Genomic DNA, 24234 nt, shown 5'->3' with positions numbered 1-24234 from the left:
TGTGCCTAGCAGCATGAGTAGGACCAGACACCACTTGGGACAGTCCCATGGTTGTCATGGAGGCCATGAAGTCCTGAGCCACTCCCAACAGGGCAGTCTCAGCATGTATGTTGAAGTCCCCCAACACTAATAATGGGGACTCCAACACATCCCAAGACTACCCCAGCTAGCTCAGGAAGAGAGACTATTTAGCAGCAGGGTGGGCGGTACACCATCAGAATCCTCATTCTGTACTTTAGGTATACACACTCAAAACCTGTAGACTGTGTAAGGGGGCATCTGGTCATTGTGATGGAATCACGATAGACCACTACAACTCCACATTCCAACCCCCCAGGTCTTGCCTGCTGCTGCACAGAGAAATTTGGTGGGCAAAGCTGAGAGAGATTCCCCCCCTCCCAGCCTCATAAAGCCAGGTCTCTGTAATACAGGCCAGATCAGCTTGTTCATCCAGGATCAGGTACTTAATGACAGCTGTTTTGCCATTTATTGACCTGGCATTCAGCAGCAGCATTTTTAGCCAAGTAGGGCTGTCGCCAAGGCTTTCCATGCTATTTGGACTGGGAGGCTGGTGACCACAAGGACCCTCTGGTGCTTCCTTATTCCTTGATATTTTAATTGTCTCCTCCCTCCTTACATCCCTCTACCCTGTATTACTCCAATGGCTGCTCCCTGAACCTGTGCATCCCCTCCCTCCTCAGGAAAGCACATTATTCCTGTGTTAGGCCAACAGGACAGAAGCTATTAAAAACAATATAATAAATAGACAGGCAGATGATAAAAACAAGTAACAACCCTTATATCTGCAATGCAAAAGGATAGGTCTGTTCTGAAGCTGAAAGGAGGTTGAGCTGTTGACAGGGGGAAAGAAACTCCGAAGCTGCACAACACATATTATAGGACATGGAACATAAGAAGTATGAATTAAGAGAAGCTAGGGATTATAAAATAAGTAAGGGAAGATATAAACATATTGCAGTACTTGGGTTGAGTGAGCTAAAGTGGGCAGAAATGGGACATTTTGAGTCAGGTAACTATATAGTATTTTACTATGTGAAAATCGAAGTAGAAATAGGGCGAAATTAATAGTTGAGACAGTTGTAGCAAAAGCAGCCAAAGGATATAATGCAAATTGGACCAAATTATATCAATAGGACATCAGGGAAAACCTATCAATATAACCATAAACCAAGATTTAATCCAACTACAAGGCACAAGTGGAAAAAATTGAAAGACTGCAGGAATCCAGGAGAAAATTAGTCACATACAAAAATGGGAGATGTTGGTACTCATAGATGACTGGAATGTAAAAGTAGGAAACAGAGCTGTATCAAAGATTGGAAAATAATTTCCCCTATGATAAAGAAATGAACCAGGAAAGTAACTGATTTAATTTTGTTAAGCCAACCGTTTGTTCGTTGCAAACACATTCTTCAGAAAACCAAACAGTTGCCAGTATACATGAACATCATCTGATGCCTAATATAGAAATCACATAGACTACATAATTAGAACTAGAAGGTGGAGAAGCTCCATTCTTTCTCCAAAAACAAGACCAGGAGCAGATTATGCCACAGATCATGAATTACTGATACCAAAAATTAGAGAAAAACAAAAGAAGAACTTGGATTCAGTCATTAGTTCAAATGGGGACTGCGATAAAGCAATCAGAAGACTAGGACTTGGAAGGTAGCTATGCAGGAAACAAACAAGATCCCCAGGTTTAAAGATACAGTTGGCCCTTCAAGCATACACGGTTTGAAAATGTTCAAAAAAAGTACAAATTTCAAATATCAAACTTTGATTTTCCATTTTTCCATTTTAATGGGACTTGAGCATCCACGGATTTTGTTATGTATGGGGGGATCTTGGAACCAAACCCCAGCGTATAACAAGGCTCCACTGTATATCATTGAATATGACAATCAAAATTATCTGTACCATTGCATTTCCAATTTCTGTGTACAGTTGTGAAATCTGGACAGAGAAGAAAGAAGGAGAATCAACACATCTGAAATATGATGATGGATGAGAGTTCTGTATATACCATGGACTGTGAATAAGATGAATGGGTCCAAGAACAAGTCAAGCCTGAAGTGTCCCTAGAAGCCAAGTTGACTAAACTGAGGCTTTTGTACTTTAGCCATATCATGAAAAGACACGACTAATAGGGAAAAAGGTGTTTGGAAAGGTAGAAGGCAGTAGAGAAGGAAGAAGCATCTAGATATACTCAATTAGGAAGCCATGGCCCTGAGTCTGCAAGACCTGAGAAGGTCTGCTGAAGCTAAGGTGACCTAGAGGTCTCTCATTCATAAGGTTGCCATAAATGAAAGTCAACATGATGGCATTTCACAAGAATGAATAGCCAGCAGGACGACACTACTTCTAGCACACAGTTGTCAGTGTGCTCATACTTCAGTATATGCACATGAACACCATCTGATGGCAGTTAATGGCAGTTAACAACAGACACTGATAAAAAAATCAGCAACATTTGTTTATAAAGAGTTTCCTCTCCAGCATTAAAAGGATATTACCAATCTGTCCTTGTAGAATCTGTGATCTTTTGAGAAAGAAAGGTCCCAAAAATATTTGTTTATTGAGCTTTAAGTAGCAATAATATAAGACTTTATTGAAGTGTTTTTTCTGCACATAGCCACATGATGGCACCATAGGAACACATTTTGCTGTGTGAATATAATTCCCAGGAAGCTCTGAGCAGAGCTGTATCTCAGGGAAGATGGTCTATGAAGAAAGGATAACATTCAAAGAGCCAGAAAATCATCACTGAAGGACACAACGTTTTCCTCCACCAGCAGAGATTATTAGTTACTGGGCAACTACTCAGAAGCTTTATAAGGGGCCAGAAACTAAAGAGAATTAGATTAATGAATCATGGAAGACTGCTTCAGGAGCAAACAAGGTCTGTGTCTTTTACTGTTCCTCTGTGTGACTGATGTACTGTGTGTCTCAATTCATTATTCTGTGCCTGAAGAAAAGAAGACTGGGTCTCTGGTGGCTAATGTTTTGAAAGATTTGAAATTGGGGATTGGGGAGCTCTCTGCTCGCAGAGCTCAGTTAGTGTCCAAAAGCTCTAAGCAGTATTTCCATCTTGATGCCCACTCTGGGTCTCTACTCATAAATGAGAAAATAGACCGAGAGGCTCTGTGTGGCCAAAGTGAGCTTTGCTTATTACAGAGTGAAATTGTGCTCCAAAATCCCTTAGAGTTCTTTACCATTGAGATGAAGGTGGAAGATGTAAATGACAATGCTCCCAGATTTTCTAAAAATGATTTTCAGCTGGAAATCCCTGAGAATGTTCCCCCAAATACAAGATTCCCCTTGGAATCTGCTCAAGATGTGGACCTGGGACAAAACAGCATCCAAAACTACACCCTGAGTCTCAATGAGTATTTCAGGCTTGGAATAGAAACCAAGAAGGATGGACGAAAATCCGTGGATCTTATTCTGGAGAAACCTCTAGATAGAGAAAAGCAACCACATTTGGAACTGATACTTATGGCTTTGGATGGAGGGCTACCTCAGAGAACAGGAACAATTCAAATAAATATTAATATCTTAGATATTAATGATAATTCCCCACAGTTTACTCATTCTGAATATGAAGTATGTTTAAAGGAAAACAGTCCTCGAGATACTCTTGTCTCCAAAGTGGAAGCCAAAGATTTAGATTTCGGTTCAAATGCTCAGATCACCTATGCTTTCCATCGAGTGCCTGAAACAATATCTAATTTATTTGACTTGAATGAAATGACTGGAGAAATCACTGTTAAGGGAGAAATTGATTATGAGAAAGAGACCAGTTATGACATGAGCATCAAAGCAACTGATGGAGGGGGCCTTTCTGGACACTGCAATGTTCTGGTAGAGGTTGAGGATGTGAACGACAATGCCCCAGAAGTTTCAGTCATATCCCTTACTGATAGAATCCAAGAGGATTCTCCCCTGAACACAGTGGTTGCTCTCTTTAGTGTTACAGATCATGACTCTGGGGACAATGGCAAAACTATGTGCTCTGTTGAGATGAACATTCCCTTTGTATTGAGAAGCACCAAGAATAACTACTACCAGCTTATAATCCAGAGCTCTCTAGACAGAGAGAGAGTCCCTGAATATAATGTCACCATCACAGCCACAGACCAGGGATTTCCTAGGCTCAATTCAACAAGAATTATCCATGTTCAAGTATCAGATGTCAATGACAACACCCCAGTTTTTGAAAAGCCTTTTTTTGAAATGCAGTTACAAGAAAATAATATTCCAGGACTACTTATTGGTTCAGTCCAGGCTGTTGACCTAGATATGGAGCAGAATGGCAAAATAAGTTACTCGCTTTTGCCTGGGGAACTTGGTGGTAGCCTTGCAGCCTCTTACATCTCCATCAACTCTGAAACTGGAAACATGTATGCCGTCCGATCTCTGGACTATGAGCAAATAAAAGATTTTAAAGTCACAGTGAGGGCTAAAGATGGTGGTACTTCTCCTCTGAGCTCTGATGTTGTTGTGCAAGTTGTGATCACAGATGAAAATGACAATGCTCCCTTCTTCCTATATCCACTTCAAAACAGCACATCAGCCTGCAATGAGCTGCTCCCCAAGATGGCAGAGGCTGGATATCTGGTCACCAAAGTGGTGGCTGTGGATCGAGATTCTGGTCAGAACTCTTGGCTTTCTTATGAACTTCTGAAGGCCACAGACCCAGGCCTTTTTAGCATAGGAGCCCAGAATGGAGAGGTGAAAACCAGGAGACCACTGACTGAGCGAGACTCAAGCAAACAGAGGCTTATTATTGTGGCCAGAGACAACGGTGTCCCTCCTAAGACCAGCACTGCGACACTCAATATACTTCTAGTGGATGGCTTTTCTGATCCTTATCTGAAGGTGGTGGATGTGCATCCACAGGAGCATGAAGATGAGGGCACCTTGACCATGTATTTGGTGGTTTGCCTGGCATCCGTCTCTTCTGTGTTTCTGCTGTGCATTATTTCCTTTGTTGTTATCAAATCCTGCAAGAAAGACCCGGGTGGCACTTTTATTGCTGCCCCTCCTCACTTTCCTCCTTCCAGGCCTGACATCCCAGAGAACTGTACTGATTCTCAGAGTGGGTCACTTTCCAGGAATTATCAATATGATGTTTGCTTAACTGGTGGCTCTTTAAGTAGCGAGTTCAGATTTCTTCGACCTCTCATTCCTGTTTTTTCTCTGGCGGATCCAAATATTCCTGTTAACCACAAGACATCATCTGGTTCCCAAGATCTATCAGATTGCTTGGAAGACAATAAATCAAAGGAACAGGTGAGAAAATGTAAAAAAATTATTCAATGTGCTAGATAACCAGCCCAAGATGTGTCTTTTCTTTGGTCACCAGTCACAATAGATATAATAGGCCCTTGTTATCCGCTGGGATTTGGTTCCAGGACCCCCTTTGTATACTAAAATCCATGGGTGCTCAGTCTTATTATTTATAGTGGTGCAGTAAAACGGTATTTGTTATATAAAATGGTAATGCTAAGTTTTGCTTTATGGAATAATAATAATAATAATGAATATTTTTATGCCATGGGTGATAGAATCTGTTGATGCACACTCCATGGATATTGGGGGTTGACTGTATTTGTTTCTTTACTGTATTCTTACTTGCACTTTTCACCTCCAGTATATAATTGAAAAATTGAAATTGGTCAAGCACATCTAATAGTTTTCCCCTCAAATTTCTTTCCTTATATTGGTTGTTGGTGATAAATATGAATAAGTTATTCTTTTTTATTAGTCTATTTAATTACCAGATATATGAACATGTTTCTGCACCATTCATTTGTTCTTGTTTCTGGAAGTAAATTCCAATTCTGTATTCGTGTAGTACTATGATCCTCACAGAAACATCATTGCCCTCAACTAGTGGATATGAGCTCTGTTTTAATCTTTGTCTAAAACAACAGCTGAGAAACAGTACACTTCCCTGATTAAAATTCAAATGTCAGGGGCACATTGTTGATTCACAACATCCCTTTCCCTTGTGGTAATCTTGATCTGAAAAATTGTGTCAAGGGCCCAAAGCAGATGGGCAAAAAAGAGTGCCTTCTGGCCACTCCGGAGGTGGGGCATGCAGATGACACTTGGCCCCAGAGTGACTGGAGAATGCACAGAGAGTGTGCCACCCAGTAAAAGCTGAGTGTAAAAAGAGCACAGAAAGTCCGCTCTTTGCCGGCATCCCATTTGAGACTGTGGAGGTGTACTGATTCATGACTGGGCTGTGCCATCACCAATCGGGGGCTACTGGGGCTGGAGCGGCCTCAGGCTATTCCAAACTGCTACTATGCGTGACCCGAAGGATGCAGCTTCTTAAACTGCAGAAATGAATTCATGTAGAGTTTAAAAATAATGCAGTTGGAGTAAGTGGAGTTTTTTTTTTTCTGTGTTTAAAGTTACCTTCTCTTAGTCATTCCCTAAGGTATTCTGCTCAAGTACTTGGCCCACGTTTTCTCACAGAGGCTCTCTTTGCATGAAGTTTAGTGTTGCTGAGAACTTTGTATAACTCCCATGATGGGGGAAGACTTTCTCTTGGTTACACCACTATGCTGGGCATGTTTGGTGAGGACATGAGAGGCTCTCACATTGTGGAATACTCTTCTCTGGGACGTCTAGTTGGCCTCTTTCCTGATGTCTTTCTACCAGCAGGTAAAGTTCTTTTTATTTAAGGTGGCACTTGGGTCAGCAGTTAAGAAGCTGACTCTGATGACCATAAGGTCGGCAGATCGGCAGTTCAAGGACTACCCGCCACGTGACAGAGTGAGCTCCCATCACTACTCCCAGCTTCTGCCATCCTGGCTGTTTCAAAGCATGTAAAAGTGCAAGTAGATAAATAAGTACCACTTTGGTGGGAAGGTAAGAGTATTCCGTCCATCTCGGCATTTAGTCGTGTTGGCCACATGACAATGGAGTTGTCTTTCACAACGCTTGCTCCCTCACCTTAGTAATGGAGATGAGTACCATTCCCTACATTCGGACATGACTAGGCAATAATGTCAAAGGGGAAACCTTTACCTTGGGGGGGGGGGGTTCGTCATTTGCTGGAGATAGAACTTTTAATTTGGGGATGTAGTGTATTTATTTTGTTATATCTTAAGTTTCTCTTTGCTGCTGTTTTTAACTAATGTTTTTCAACTGTACTTTTTAAAGTCAAAGTTTAGTTTAATTATGTTTTATATTTGGCACTAAGCAGGTTTAAAAACTGTAAAGAGTTTTTAAAATGTTATACACCTCCTTGAATCCTGTGCTGGTGGAAAGGTGAAATACTAAACAAACAAACAAACATTAAATGAGAAAGCAGCCAATAGCTTATTTTCTTTTTTTTTTTTTAAGCATAAAGATCAGTCTTTATGCATGTAAGCATATCGAATAAAAATTGGCAAGGGTAAATAAAAGAATTCAACTGGACTGTAGCTGAAAGGAATTGAGCTGATGGCATGCTGAGAGGTGAAAAGAAAGTCCAAAGCTGCAAAACACATATTATAGGAACATGGAACATGAGAAACATCAATCAGGCAAAACTAGACATTGCAAAAGAGCTAAGGGAACATATAAACATTGTGGTGATGTGTTGAGTGAGCTAAAGTAGCTAGGAATGGGACCTTTTGAGTCAGATAACCATACAGTACTTTACTCAGGAAATAAAAATCAAAGTAGAAATGGTGTCGTATTAATAGGGAGGAGAGATGGAGCAAAAGCAGTCAATGGATATAATGCAAAGTCTGGCCATATCATATCAATTGTTATTACTATAACAATTATCCAGGTTTATACTGCAACTTCAGAGGCAGAGGAGGAAGAAATTGAAAGACCCTCTGCTGGAATCCAGGAAGAAATTGACCACATACCCAAATGAGTTTTCTGGACACTCTGGACTGTAAAAATAAATAAATGGGTCCTAGAGAACATCAAGCCTGAACTGTTACTAGAAAGCAAGTTGACTAAATTGAGGCTACCATACCTTGGCCATATCATGAAAAGACACGGCTCTCTTGAAAAGACAATGGTTCTTAGCAAGGGAGAAAACAGTAGAAATGGAAGAAGCCCCCATTCCAAGTGGATAGGCCTCAATCAAGAAAATCATGGAATAGGTCTGAAAACCTAGGATGATCTGCTGAAGACGACTTGGAAGTCTCTCATTCACAGAGTCATCACATTTTAACTTGATGTCAGTTAAAAACAAATGAGTAGCAAGTAGGACCACACAGCTATCAGTGTGCTCATACTCCAGTGTGCGTACACACTTGATGGCAGTTGACAAGAAGCACTGGTAAAAATCAGTGACATTTATTTAGAAAGAGTGTCCTATCCAGCATTGAAAGGATATTACCAATCTTTCCTTGTAGAATCTGTGATCTTTCAAGAGGGAGAGATTCCAAAAATACTTCTTTATGGAGCTTTAAGCAATAGTGTAAGATATTATTGAAGTGTTTTTTCTGCACAAAGCCACATGATGGCACCATAGGAACACATTTGGCTCTGTGAAAATAATTCCCAGGAAGCTCTGAGCAGAGATGTATCCCAGGGAAGATGGTCTATGATGAAGGGATAACATTCAAAGCAGCCAGACAATCAGCACTGAAGAAGAAAAGGTTTTTCTCCATCAGTAGAGATTATTACTGTATTAACATGTCAGAAGCTTTATAAGTGGGAAGAAAATCAGATTTCTGAACCATGGAAGACTGCTTCAGGAGCAAACAAGGTCTGTGTTTTTTACTGTTCCTCTGTGTGACTGATGTACTGTGTGTCTCAATTCGTTATTCTGTGCCTGAAGAGAAGAAAAGTGGATCTCTGGTGGTTAATGTTTTGAAGGATTTGAAACTGGGAATTGGGGAATTCTCTGCTCGCAGAGCCCACCTAGTATCCAAAAGCTCCAAGCAGTATTTCCATCTTGATGCCCACTCTGGGGCTCTACTCATAAATGAGAAAATAGACAGAGAGGCTTTGTGTGGCCAAAGTGATCTTTGCTTATTACAGAGTGAAATTGTGCTCCAAAACCCCTTAGAGCTGTATACTATTGAAGTAAAGGTGGAAGATGTAAATGACAATGCTCCCAGATTTTCTCAGAATGATTTTCAGCTGGAAATTCCTGAGAATGTTTCCCCAAATACAAGATTTCTGTTAGAATCTGCCCAAGATGTGGACTTGGGAGAAAACAGCATCCAGAACTACACGCTGAGCCCCAATGAGTATTTCTGGCTTGGAATAGAAAGCAAGAAAGATGGAAGAAAATCCATTGGTCTTATTTTGGAGAAACCTCTAGATAGGGAAAAACAACCACATTTGGTGCTGACACTTATGGCTTTGGATGGAGGGGTTCCCCAGAGAACAGGGACAGTTCAAATAAATATTAATATCTTAGATATCAATGATAATTCCCCACTGTTTACTCAGCCTGAATACGAAGTAAGAATAAAGGAAAACAGTCTCCGGGATACTCTGGTTTCCAGAGTGGAAGCCAAAGATTTGGATTTTGGTTCAAATGCTCAGATCACTTACTCCTTCCATCAAGTTTCTGAAAAAATACTTAATTTGTTTCATTTGAATGAAATGACTGGAGAAATAACTGTTAAGGGAGAAATTGATTATGAGAAAGAGTTCAGTTATGACATGAGCATTAAAGCAATTGATGGAGGGGGCCTTTTCGGATACTGCAATGTTTTGGTAGAGGTTGAGGACATTAATGACAATGCCCCTGAAGTTACAGTCATCTCCTTTACTGACATAATCCAAGAGGATTCTCCTCTGAACACAGTGGTTGCTCTCTTTAGTATTACAGATCGTGACTCTGGGGACAATGGCAAAACTGTGTGCTCAGTTGAGATGAACCTTCCCTTTTCATTAAGAAGCACCAAGAATAACTACTACCAGCTTATGATCCAGAGCCCTCTGGACAGAGAGAGAGTCCCTGAATATAATGTCACCATCACAGCCTCAGACCAGGGATCTCCTAGGCTCACCTCAAGAAAAATTATCCATGTTCAGATATCAGATGTCAATGACAACCCCCCAGTGTTTGAAAAGCCTTTATTTGAAATGCAGTTACAAGAAAATAATATTCCTGGATTAATAATTGGCTCAGTTCATGCTGTTGACGAAGACATTGAGCAGAATGGCAAAGTGACCTACTCGCTTTTACCTGGAGAGCTTGGTGGTAGCCCTGCAGCCTCTTACATCTCCATCAACTCTGAAACTGGAAACATGTATGCCCTCCGATCTCTTGACTATGAGCAAATAAAAGATTTCAAAGTTATGGTGAGGGCTACAGATAGTGGTACTCCTCCTCTGAGCTCTGACGTTGTTGTGCGAGTTGTGATTGCAGATGAAAATGACAACACTCCCTTCTTCTTGTATCCACTTCAGAACAGCACATCACCTTGCAATGAGCTCCTTCCCAAGATGGCTGAGTCTGGATATCTGGTCACCAAAGTGGTGGCTGTGGATCGAGATTCTGGTCAGAACTCTTGGCTCTCTTATGAACTTCTGAAGGCCACAGACCCTGGCCTTTTCAGCATAGGAGCCCAGAATGGAGAGCTGAAAACAAGGAGGCCACTGACTGAGCGAGACTCAAGCAAACAGAGGCTTATTATTGCTGTCAAAGACAATGGTGTCCCTCCTCAGACCAGCACTGCAACTCTCAATATACTTCCAGTGGATGGCTTTTCTGATCCTTATCTGAAGGTGGTAGATGTCCGTCAACAGGAGCATGAAGATGAGGGTACCTTGACTATGTATTTGGTGATTTGCCTGGCATCCGTCTCTTCTGTGTTTCTGCTTTGCATTATTTCCTTTGTTGTTATCAAATCCTGCAAGAAAGACCCTGGAGGCACGTTTATTGCTGCCCCTCCTCACTTTCCTCCTTCCAGGCCTGATATCCCAGAAAACTATACTGATTCTCAGAGTGGGTCACTTTCCAGGAATTATCAGTATGATGTTTGCTTAACTGGTGGCTCTTTAAGCAGTGACTTCAGATTTCTTCGGCCTCTCATTCCTGTTTTTTCTGTCACGGACCCAAATATCCCTGTTACTCAGAAGACTTCTCGTGGTTCTCAAGACCTATTGGATTCCCTGGAAGACAATAAATCAAAGGAGCAGGTGAGATTTTTATATATATATATATATATATATATATATATATATATATATATATATTATTTTATGTGCTAGATAACCAGGCTATTAGATGTGCCTTTTCCTTGGTCACCAGTCACAATAGATACAGTGCACCTTTGTTATCCACTGTGAAATGGTTCCAGGAGCACTTGGGGATATCAAATCTATGGATGATCAAGTGTCATTATTTACAGTACATTAAATTGGAATCACCTATATAAAATGGCAATGTTAAGGTTTGCCTTTTGGAATTATTATTATTAAATGCCATAGCTTGTGGAATCAGTGGGTGCAGAATCCATGCATACAGGGGACTGACTGTATTTGGATTTTCTCCGTATTAATACTTGCATATTTTAACTCCTCTATATCAAAGGAAAATTGAATTGGGTCAAGCACATCTAATAGTTGTTTTTTCATATTCGTTCTTTATATTGTTATTTGGAGATATAATATGAATGCTAAGTTATTATTTTTATTAGTTCATTTAATTATCAGATACATGCACATGTTCCTCCAACATTCATTTCTTCTTGTTTCTGGAAGTAAATTCCCATTCTATATCTACTTAGTACTACTATCCTCACAGAAACATCACTGCTCCCAACTATTGTATTGTTACAGAAATCAATATTAATAAACCAATTTAAATGATGGGTTCTTGAACAGAACAGCAAACAAGCAAGGAAGACCCAGTTTAGTAAAGAAAACAATTCATTTTGCTAGCAAGATCTCAGTTTTCGATTTGGATCCTAATTAACCCCCGAGATAAAGAATAAAAATAAAGTCCTCCTTTTTATAGACATCTTAACAAAGACTTTCTGTGACAAAATTATATTGGATGTAAACGGTTTTAAACATACAAAAATTCATTCAATCAGGACGAAGAATTCTGAATACATCACAATCTCATTACTTATGCATTAGCAACCTATGCCACCTTCCAAGCTTTTCTCTTATCAAAGGCCTCCCACCAAATATCACGCATCAACCCTGGCTTTGCACTCAGTAGTCTACACATTCCATGCAAATCCTTTATCAACATACATTATTCTGACTCAAAGTAGACATCCTGCACCAGCATTTATCCTTCAAAATATGTCACGTCAACCTTTTTACCCATCTTGTTAAAATTTCTACTTCAGTAAACGTTTACTATGGTTAAGTTCACCCTTTTTGGGCCTCTTTCTATTATTCATTTAAGGGAACTAAGTATTGATTAAATAGAACAAAAATTGAATATTGCCACTTGCCATCTCAGTATGCCAACTCTATTTTAACCTCTGTCTAAAACAACAGCTGAGAAACAGTACACCCATCTGAATAATAACCAAAAGTCAGTGGCACATTGTTGATTCAAACAATCCCTTTCTGTTTTGGTAGTCTTGATCAGAAAAACTGTTTTTAGGATGCCCGACTCCTTATACTGCAGAAATTGATTCATGGTGAACCTGAAACTACCACAATTTAAGTAGAGTTTTTCATGTATTTTAAGCTATGATCACATAGGGGCTATACATACGGGTGAGGAAACACCGCTCCTCTGTGCTGCATATCATTCCCAGAGCAGCCAAACCACGTGGGAATGATATGCAGCAGGAAGAAGCTGCCTAGAGCGATACGCAGCCCTATGACCCCGCTTCCTGTGTGCGATGTGTGGATGCTGTGCGTTGTGTGTGGATGGGAGGCTGTGTGGATGGGTTGATGGTGGCAGCACGTTCTAGGATTCCGGAGCTTGTGGTTGCTGCATGATCCAGAACCCTAGAATCAGCAGTGCCACGCTGCTTCATACCTGTGTGTACCGGACCTTAGTCATGTCATGAAGTATTCTGGTGAAGTATTTGGTCCATTTTATGTTACAGAGGTTCCCTTTGCTTGAAGTTGTGTGCAGCTGAAAACTTTGTATAACTACCTTGATGGTCACCCTTCTATTCTGGGCATGTTTAGTGAGGATACAAGACAGAGAGCTTTCTTGGTGGCTGCTCCCTGGAAGGCCAGATTGGCCTCTTCCCTCCTGTCTTTCTGCCAACAGATTTATTTAAGGTGGCATTTGGCTCAGCGGTTAAGGCACCGACTCTGATGACCACAAGGTTGGCAGATTGGCCATTTGAGACCTAAGTGCCATGTGATGGTGTGAGTTCCCATCACTACTTCCAGCTTCTGCCAACCTAGCAGTTTGAAAGCATGTAAAAGTTCAAGTAGATAAATAGGTACCACTTTGGTGGGAAGGTAACAGTGATATGTCCACCTAGGTGTTCAGTCACGCTGGCCACTTAACTATGGAGCATTGACAATGCTGGCTCCCTCAGCTTGGTAACAGAGATGAGCACTACCCCCTACAGTTGGACATGACTGGACAAGCACATCAAATGGGAAACCTTTTGATTATTAGTCAGTAGGCACCAGTGCTGCACACTATCCCCTTTTAACTTCATGGACCACTTAATCCATTCAACAGTTTCATTGAGCTAGGCACTACATTATCAAGAATCCTTTATTTGTCAATCTCTGCCAACTCAAGATCCCATTGGCATCTATGGACTGTTGGAATTTTGCAGGCTAGTATTCATCATTATTAAACTCCTTTACATTGACCCTCACTGGCCTTTATTGTGCCTGTTCTCCAATTGGCAAGATCTTTTTGGAGCTTTTTACAATTTATATTTATTCTTATCACCATAATTTTTTCTGTCCTTTGCAAACTTGGTTGCTTCAGTTCTGGCTATATATCATTTATGAACAAATTGAGATGCACTAGAAATACTTTTACTTTTAAATTTGCCAGTATTTCAAAATAAGTAAAAAGGCTTCTGGAAGACCCTAAAGGAATGAAAATATCCAGGCATTTTTTGTTCTTTCTTAGTAATAAAATTGGTGTGTTCCGTTTAAACATTGGTTCTTTGGATCTTGATGCTGTTCCTGCCAGGGGATTTGAAAGGCTATAAAAGTGTTCCAGGCAAGCCCAATAAATTCAGCCAAAGGAGAAACAAGAAAAACAGGTGGCTTATATGTAATTATGGTTCTTTGAGTGATCACCAGTGAACTCACACATATGGATTATCCTGCCTCTGTATACTGCAGTGTTGGAAGATATGCTCTGAAGACCTAGGTGTGAACTCACAGATGCCCTGAGTATGCATTTCTTTATGGGATCATTGAACTTAGAGAATAGTGGATCTTTCCATATTGGTCTCAGTAACTATGGGGCTATACAAACCACCTGAAAGGGGCAGTCTGCAGCTACCCCTTTCCTGGCTGGATTGGGGCTGCAGCAACCTCATGCTACAGCCCCGATCCAGTCTCTGGAGAACGCAAAAAGGAGCCGCAAAAAGTGACTCCTTTCTGCGCCCTCCAAGGGGCACCATAGCCATGGCGGCACAGCTTTATGATGCCCCTTCGGTGCTGCATCATGTGGATGCAGCTCCAGAGGGACTTTATGATGACGCGTGCCACGTCGACCAGTGTGTGCCAAAATGGCAACCTGGGGGTGAGACTAGGGCATCCAGTGTGCAGATACTGTGCTCTAGCTCTGCCCCTTTTCACTCCCTTTCCTCCTCACCCTTCCTCACACCCAGCCCAAACCAACACTGTACATTTCCCTGTTTTGCAAACTTTGCCTCCTTTTCAGTTCCAAAGACTTTCCCTTTGAATCTGATGTTACAGGCACCCCCAGGAGGATCCAGCTTCTCTCCCCTCCTCCTCCTCCTCCTCCTCCCCCCTCTCCCAGCCAGACAAAAGCAACACCATACCTTCCCTTTCTAGTGATGGCTGCAATCATTGGATTCAGAGTGGAAATATTTGGAAATGAGGAGAATATAAAGTTTGTCAAAGTGGGAAAGATACAACGTTGCTATTGTCTGGCTGGGAGGGAGGTGGTGGAGGAGAGAAGGTGGATCAATGCAATTTTAGGCTGCATCAATAAAAGTATAGTGTCTAGATCAAGAGAAGTAATAGTGCCACTATATTCTGCTTTGGTCAGGCCCCACCTGGAATATTGTGTCCAGTTCTGGGCACCACAATTGAAAAAGGACATTGAGAAACTGGAGCTTGTCCAAAGGACGGTGACTAAAATGGTGAAGCGTCTGGAAGCCATGCCCTATGAGGAACAACTTAGGGAGCTGGGGATGTTTAGCCTGGAAAAAAGAAGGTTAAGAGGTGATATGATAGCCCTGTTTAAATATTTGAAGGGATATCATATTGAGGAGGGAGCAAGCTTGTTTTCTGCTGCTCCGGAGAACAGGACCCAGAGCAATGGATGCAAGCTGCAGGAAAAGAGATTCCACCTCAGCGTTAGGAAGAACTTCCTGACAGTAAGGGCTGTTCGACAGTGGAACACACTCCCTCAGACTCAGAGTGTAGTGGAGTCTCCCTCCTTGGAGGTCTTTAAGCAGAGGCTGGATGGCCATCTGTCGGGTATGCTTTGATTTAGATTTCCTGCATGTTGGACTGGATGGCCCTTGTGGTGTCTTCCAACTCTACAATTCTATGATTCTATGAAAGTGAAAAGTAGAGTCCTGTGGCACAGTGGTTAAATGCCTGTACTGCAGCTACTGACTCAAAACCACAAGGTTGCAAGTTCAAGAACAGCAAAAGAGCTCAAGCTTGACTCAGGCTTGCATCCTTCTGAGGTCGCTAAAATGAGTACCCAGATTGTTGGGGGCAATTAGTTTACAGTTGTAAACTGCTTAGATACTGCTAGTTTGGTATGAAGCAGTATATAAATGAAGCTGTTTGCTTTTTTGTTTGGAAACACTTTGGAAATTTGGGGGAGATTATGTGTTTCAAGGTTGCAATGAGAGTTATAGATGGTGCTCTTGGTGGGGGAGGAATCTTTATTTTTTATGTTGGGGGGTGCAGCTAATGTATACATGGTTTTTCCACTTTTGTGGGGGTCCTTGGCCCTTAACCCCCATGAATGTGGAGTGGTGACTGTATTTCAACAGGAGAATTTTATTGAAAACAGACAACTCTCTCTCTCTCTCTCTCTCTGACTACAGTATATTAGAAAACAGCAACTATTATCATGAAGCTTGAAGCTTCATGCACTCCAACAATACATGGATAATACAAATAGTTAATAAAATGCAGTATTGGAACAGTTACTATATTCATCAAGAATTATTTCAAAAGGAGAATTTTATTGAAAACAGAAAAGTCTATATCAATCTCTATCTATCTATCTATCTATCTATCTATCTATCTATCTATCTGATTATGTTAGGAAGCAACAGCTATTACCATGAAGCTTCATGCACTCCAACAATACATGGATAACACAAATAGTTAATAAAATGCTGTTCTTCAGAATGCAGAAATATTAACTTGAAATAGGTATTTGAGACAGGAAGGGCCCCAAAATCCAGGCTGTTATTGCAAGGTTTGGTAGACGAGAAAGAGTTGGATTTAGATTACAGGTGTTGTCAGGTTGCAATTTGGAGATTGCTAAAAAAAGTATGAAAATAAAAGGTTTGGGATGATTAGTGATCTTTCCCAAACATGTTTATGTGTGTGTGTTTGTGTGTATGATTTCAGATTGCCTGTCAATTTATGGCAACACCATTCATTTTATACAGGTTTTTTTTTTTAAGCCAAGGAGTACTCAGAGGTGGTTTTGCGAGTTCTTTCCACAGCAGTATCTGGTATTCATTGGCAGTCCACCATCCAAGTACTAACCTGGGCTGACTCAGTTTAGCTATAAGATCATATGGAATCTGGTGTCTTTAGGGTATTACAATTGCCTCAAACACATAAACACATCAAATAAATTGGCAAGAGTAGATAAGAGAATGCAACTGGACTGAAGCTGAAAGGAGGTTGAGCTGTTGACATGGTGAGAGGTGGAAAGAAAGTCCAAAGCTGCACAAAACATATTTTAGGAACATGGAATGTGAGAAGCCTGAATCAAGACAAGCTAGACACTGCAAAACAAATAAGGTAACATATAAATATTGCAGTAATGGGGTCAGTAAGCTAGAGTGGACAGGAAAGGGACATTTTGAGTAAGATAACTGTACAGTGTTTTACTCAGGAAATGAAAATCAAAGTATAAATGAGGTGGAATTAATAGCGAAGAGAGATGTAGCAAAAGCAGTCAAACAATATAATGCAAAGTCTGACCGAATCATATCAGTACGACTTCAGGAATAACTGATCACTGTAACGATAATCCAAGTTTGTAGTCCAACTACAGAGGCAGAAGATGAGGAAAATGGAAGATGCTCTAATGGAATCCAGGAGGAAATTGATCAAACACCAAAATGAGTTCTGTTGTCATTGTGGACTGATAAAAAGACAAATAAATGAGTCATAGATCTAGAAGGCAAATTGACTAAATTGAGGCTGCCATACCTTGGCCATATCACGAGAAGACATGGTTTATTAGAAAAGACAATGGTGCTTGGCAAGGTAGAAGGCAGTAGAAAAGGCAGAAGCCCCCATTCCAGGTGCATAGTCTTAAACAAGGAAGCCATGGCATTAAGTCTGCAAAGCCTCAGCAGGTCTGTTGAAGATAACATGACTTGGAGGTCTCACCTTCATTAGGTCGTCATAAGTCAAAGTCGACATGATGTCAGTTAGCACAAATGAGTAGCAAGCAGCACCACAGCAGTACTAGCACACAGCTATCAGTGTTCTCATACCTCAATATATGCACACACTTGATGGCAGTTAACAACAAACACCGATAAAAAATATTACATCTCTTTACTACATAATTATGGTATATAACCATATCATATTTGTCTATGTAGAATTTCCTCTCCAGGACATTATCAGTCTTTCCTTAATGAATCTGTGACCTTTCAAGACAGAGAGGTTCTAAAAACTGTTTATTGTGCTTTAAGGAACAATGTATGAAAAAAACAAATTATTGAAGTGTTTTTTCTGTACATAGCCACATGATGGCACTATAGGAACATATTTAGCTCTGTGAATATAATTCCCAGGAAGAACTGAAAAGAGCTGTGTCTCAGGAAAAATGGTCAATGTTGAAGGGATAACATTCAAAGCAGCCAAGCAATAAGCAATGAAGAACACAACATTTTTCACCAACAGTAAAGATTATTATTGGGCAACAAGTCAGAAGCTTTGTAGTTGGGCCAGAAAGTGAAGAGATTCAGATTTCTGAACCATGGAAGACTGCTTCAGGAGCAAACAAGGTCTGTGTTTTTTCTTCTTCCTCTGTGTGACTGATGTACTGTGTGTCTCAATTCATTATTCTGTGCCTGAAGAAAAGAAGATTGGGTCTCTGGTGGCTAATGTTTTGAAAGATTTGAAAGTGGGGACTGGGGAGCTCTCTGATCGCAGAGCCCAGCTAGTGTCTAAAGGCTCTAAGCAGTATTTCCATCTTGATGCCCACTCTGGGGCTCTACTCATAAATGAGAAAATAGACCGAGAGGCTTTGTGTGACCAGAGTGATCTTTGCTTATTACAAAGTGAAATTGTACTTCAAAATCCTTTGGAGCTGTATACTATTGAAGTGAAGGTGGAAGATGTAAATGACAATGCTCCCAGATTTTCTCAAGATGATTTTCAGCTGGAAATTCCTGAGAATGTGCCCCCAAATACAAGATTCCCCTTGGAATCTGCTCAAGATGTGGACTTGGGAGAGAACAGCATCCAGAACTACACACTAAGCCCCAATGAGTATTTCAGGCTTGGAACAGAAAGCAGTGATGGAAGAAAGGGCATGGAACTTATTTTGGAGAAACCTCTAGACAGAGAAAAACAATCACATTTGGAGCTGACACTTATGGCTTTGGATGGAGGTGTACCTCAGAAAACTGGTACTGTCAAAATCAAAATTATTATTCTGGACAATAATGATAACTTCCCGCAATTTGTTCAGACTGAATACAAAGTAAGATTAAAGGAAAATAGTCCTCGGGATACTCTTGTCTCCAAAGTGGAAGCCAGAGATTTGGATTTTGGTTCAAATGCTCAGATCACATACTCCTTCCATCGAGTGCCGAAAAAATTACCTAATTTGTTTCATTTGAACAAAATGACTGGAGAAATCACTGTTATGGGAGAAATTGATTTTGAAAAACAAACCAGTTATGACATGAGCATCAAAGCAACTGATGGAGGGGGCCTTTCCGGACACTGCAGTGTTCTGGTAGAGGTTGAGGACATTAATGACAATGCCCCAGAAGTTTCAGTCATATCCCTTACTGATATAATCCAAGAAGATTCTCCCCTGAACACAGTGGTTGCTCTCTTTAGTGTTATAGATCGTGACTCTGGGGATAATGGCAAAACTATGTGCTCTGTGGATATGAACCTTCCCTTTGCATTAAGAAGCACCAAGAATAACTATTACCAGCTTATGATCCAGACCCCTCTGGACAGAGAGAAAGTCCCTGAATATAATGTCACCATCACAGCCACAGATCAGGGGTCTCCTAGGCTCACCTCAACAAGAATTATCCATGTTCAGATATCAGATGTCAATGACAACACCCCGGTATTTGAAAAGCCTTTTTTTGAAATGCAATTACAAGAAAATAATATTCCAGGACTACTAATTGGCTCAGTCCATGCTGTTGACGAAGACATGGAACAGAATGGCAAAGTGACCTACTCGCTTTTGCCCGGCGAGCTTGGTGGTAGCCCTGCAGCCTCTTACATCTCCATCAACTCTGAAACTGGAAACATCTATGCCCTCCGATCTCTGGACTATGAGCAAATAAAAGATTTCAAAGTCACGGTGAGGGCTACAGATGGTGGTACTCCTCCTCAGAGCTCTGACGTTGTTGTGCGAGTTGTGATCACAGATGAAAATGACAACACTCCGTTCTTCCTCTATCCCCTTCAGAATAGCACATTGCCCTGCAATGAGCTGCTCCCCAAGATGGCAGAGGCTGGATATCTGGTCACCAAAGTGGTGGCTGTGGATCGAGATTCTGGTCAGAACTCTTGGCTTTCCTATGAACTGCTGAAGGCCACAGACCCTGGCCTTTTCAGCATAGGAGGCCAGAATGGAGAGGTGAAAACCAGAAGACCATTGACTGAACGAGACACAAGCAAACAGAGGCTTATTATTGCTGTCAAAGACAATGGTGTCCCTCCTCAGACTAGCACTGCAACACTCAATATACTTCCAGTGGATGGCTTTTCTGATCCTTATTTGAAGGTGGTGGATGTGCGTCAACCGGAGCATGAAGAGGAGGGCACCTTGACCATGTATTTGGTGATTTGCCTGGCATCCGTTTCTTCTGTGTTTCTGCTTTGCATTATTTCTTTTGCTGTTATGAAATCCTGCAAGAAAAACCCAGGTGGTACTTTTATTGCTGCCCCTCCTCATTTCCCCCCTGCAAGGCCTGATATCCCAGAGAACTGTACCGATTCTCAGAGTGGGTCACTTTCCAGGAATTATCAGTATGATGTTTGCTTAACTGGTGGATCTTTAAGCAGCGAGTTCAGATTTCTTCGGCCTCTCATTCCTGTTTTTTCCCTGGCGGATCCAAATATCCCTGTGACCCACAAGACTTCTCCTGGATCCCAAGATCTGTCAGATTGCTTGGAAGACAATAAATCAAAGGAACAGGTAAGGGAATATATATATATATATATATATATATATAATTATTCCTTGTGCCAGATAACCAGGCCATTGGATAGGCCTGTTCTTTGTTCTCCAGTTACAGTTCATACAGTAGTTCCTTGTGTTCTGCTGGGGTTTGGTTCTAGTACCCCCTGTGGATACCGAAGTCCATGGATGTCCAAGTCTCATTATATACAGCAGTGCAGTAAAATCCCTTATATGAAATGGCAAAATTAACGTTTGCTTTATGGAGTAATAATAATAATAATAATAATAATGCCATGGATGGTGCAGTCTGTGCATGCAGAATCTATGGATACAGAGGGCTGACTGTATTTGTTTCTTCTCTGTATTTATACTTGCACATTTTTAACTCTACTACATGAAAAACAAAAATTGAAATTTGTGAAAGACATCTAATAGTTCTTTCTTCATATTTCTTTCCTTAAATCGCTCTTTGGTGATATCATATGAATTTTAAGTTATTTCTTTTAATAGTCCATTTAATTATCAGATACATGCCATTGTTTCCTCTTTCTGGTAGTAAATTTCCATTCTGTATATTTGTAGTACTATTACCCTTACAGGAACATCACTGCTCCCAGCAGCTATATGCCAAATCTTTTAACCTCTGACTGAAACAACAGCTGAGAAAGGAGGCCGCCTGACTCAGCGTATCTGCTCGGATGCTAAGTGCGGGGAGCCACGGTTTGCCGGCCAGGCTCCCCTGGCTCAAAGCAGCCTCAGGAGCCCGAGCTCTGGGCTGCCCAAGCTGGGATTGGCCACTGACTGAGCGGAGGGGGAGGTATTTCCTCCCATTGCTTGCGACATCAAGTCTCAGCAGGCATTGGGAGATGGAAGTGCCTCCTGATTGGAAGGCGTCATCGCCTGGTGCTGCCCGGGATTGGCTGGGAGGCCTGGAAGTGGGCCCTCTGCCCCATCCTGGTCTCTCATTGGTCCAAAGGCATATTTAAGGCCACGTGGTGCTCCAGGATGGCGCCATTTCCAGTTCAGCTCGCCCCACCCACCCTCTCTCTGTTGGCAGCGGGGTTGCTGTCACAACTTCAGGGGCGGTTGCATAGGTCTAGGATCTGGTGGGCATGGTTTCCAGGGCTGCGTAGCATTGGATTGGGAGTCCAAAGTGGACATGGGGGTGCTGAGAGTGATGCACTGTTGCCATTGTGGAAGCAACATTGATACAGCACCCCCCCCCCCCCCCCCCCCGGTGACAAAGGACGGAGACGTGAACAATTGCATGTGCGGAGATGCGATCAATCACATGATCTGTTACCAGTGTTGAGATTAACCGGTCTGTATCTTGGTCACCCTGAAGCTCTGTAAACAGTAATGGAGGCATCATTTGGTATTAATGGAAACTCCCATTAATACCAAATGACGCTTCAATTACTGCTTACAGATGGGGCAAGAATCGGAGACGTGTGTCATAATCTTCCCCCCGATCGCACTATTAACAGAATTTAATGGTGATTTAATGATGGGAGGAGAATACTTGCCTCCTCCCTGTGATCATCTTCCCATTCCCAGCACTGTACTGGACATGTTTGTAGAGGACATGAAAGAGAGTGCCTTCTTGGTGGCTTCCTCCAAGTTGTGGAACTCCCTTGCTCTGAAGGTCTGGTCGGCCTCTTCCCTGCTGTCTTTCTGCCGACATATAAAGGCCTTTTATTTAAGGTGGCATTGGTTTATAGTCTGTTGCTGCAGATAGAACTTTTAATTTGGGAGTGTACTGATTTTATTTTACTATATTTTAAATGTCTTTTGAATTCTGTTTTAACTAATATTTTTGAATTGTATTCTGAAATCAAAATTTAGTTTAATTGTGTTTTAAATTTGGCGCTAAGAGGGTTTGAAAATTAAATTGTGTTTTTAAAGTGTTGAACACTGGCTTGAATCCTGTGCTAGGAAAAAGGAGGTATACTAAATAAATAAACAAATGAGAAACCAGCCCATTCCCTCAATTGCCAAGATCTTTTTTTCATCTTTTAACAATTTATATTTATTCCTATTACCATAAACAATTTTCTGTCCTTCACAGATTTGGCTAATTCATTTCTGGCTATATATCATTTACGATCAAATTGAGACACACTGAAAATACTTGTATTGTACTTTTAAATTTGCCAGTATTTCAAAATAAGTGAAAAGGCTTCTGGAAGACCTAAAGGAATGAAAATATCCAGACATTTTGTGTTTATTCTTAGTTATAAATATAGGTGTGTGTTCCCTTTAAAGCTTGGTTCTCTGGATTTAGGTGTTGTTCCTGCCAGGGAATGTGAAAGGCTATAAAAGTGTCCCATTCAAGCCCAGGAAATTCATTGAAAGGAGAAATAAGGACAACAGTTGACATATTTGTAATTATGGTCTTTTGAGTGATCCACATATGGATTATCCTGCCTCTGTATACTGCAATGTTAAAAGATATGCTCTCAAGAGGTGTGAACTCACAGATCCTCTGAGTATGCATTTATTTGCAGGATCATTGATCTTTGGCAATAGTGCATCTTCCCAAATTGGTCTGTTACTATAGTCAGAAGAAGTTATTTCACAATGAAAATTTTATTCAAAACAGAAAAATCTGTCTGTCGTTCTGTCTATCTGATTATATTTGGAAACAGCAACTATTATCATGAAGCTTGATGTACTCCAACAATACATGGATAATGCAAACAGTTAATACAATGCAGTTCCGTCAGAATGTCTTCAGGTTGCCTGTCAATGAAAGGCAACCCTATTAATTTGGACACTTTTCTTAGCCAAGGAGTACCCAGAGAGGTTTTGCCAGTTCTCTCCTTGAAATATATCCTACAACACCTAGTATTCATTAGCCGTCTACCATCCAAGTACTAACCAGGGCTAACCCTGCACAGCTACAAGATCATCAGCCCCCATAATTCTTAACTGTTAGCCAAGTTAGTATCTGGTGTCTGAAGTCCAAAACAAATGGAGGACTAAAGATTGGTAACCACTGCTTTTGGGTATTACGGTCACCTCAAATACATAAAACACATCAAATAAATTGGCAGGGATAGATAAGAGAAGGCATTCAATGAGCTACTGGGGAAGAGCAGAGGACAGGTATGAATAGTATTGTTGCTAGTAATACAACTGGTCTGAAGCTGAAAGGAGGTTGAGATGTTGAAAAAGAAGTCCAAAGCCGCACAATACATATTTTAGAAACATGGGACATAAGAAGCATGAATTAAGAGAAGCTAGGCATTGTAAAACAAGTAAGGGAACATGTAAACATAGTGTAGTACTTGGGGTGTGTGAGCTAAAGTTGATAGGAATGGGACAGTTTGAGTCAGATTACTCTATAGCAGTGATGGCAAACCTTTTAGAGACTGAGTGCCCAAACTCAGTGGCATTCCCACACTGGGTGTCACTGGGTGCTGGGGGCAGGACTTCCTGGGGAGTGGGACTTCTGGGGGAAAAACATGCAAGGAAAAAATGGAGGACCTGACCAAATCAAAGCTCAAAACAAAAACAAAACAAAAAAGACACTCATA

At 41.1% G+C, this 24234-nt stretch overlaps 1 protein-coding gene across 2 annotated transcripts in view; it reads left to right on the top strand.

The window, feature by feature from the left end:
- Positions 1-2748: 2748 nt before the first annotated feature.
- Positions 2749-24234, top strand: part of LOC149316768 (protocadherin beta-16-like) — a 139513-nt gene continuing 118027 nt past the window's right edge. The window contains exon 1 of one of the 2 annotated variants that reach the window (XM_089516228.1): positions 2749-5316. In XM_089516228.1, coding sequence (XP_089372354.1) covers positions 2896-5316 — 2421 coding nt within the window. In that variant the 5' untranslated portion in view covers positions 2749-2895. Of the gene's footprint in view, positions 5317-8709; positions 11146-24234 lie in introns of those variants that run through there. The other variant, XM_089516230.1, reaches the window with a different exon arrangement.

Source organism: Sceloporus occidentalis, unplaced genomic scaffold (genome assembly GCF_023333645.1).
Source record: "Sceloporus occidentalis isolate IW3139 unplaced genomic scaffold, rSceOcc1.0.p SCAF_3, whole genome shotgun sequence".
Lineage (NCBI taxonomy): Eukaryota > Metazoa > Chordata > Lepidosauria > Squamata > Phrynosomatidae > Sceloporus > Sceloporus occidentalis.
Note: the sequence above shows the minus strand (reverse complement) of the source record. Positions and strands in the feature narration are given on the sequence as shown.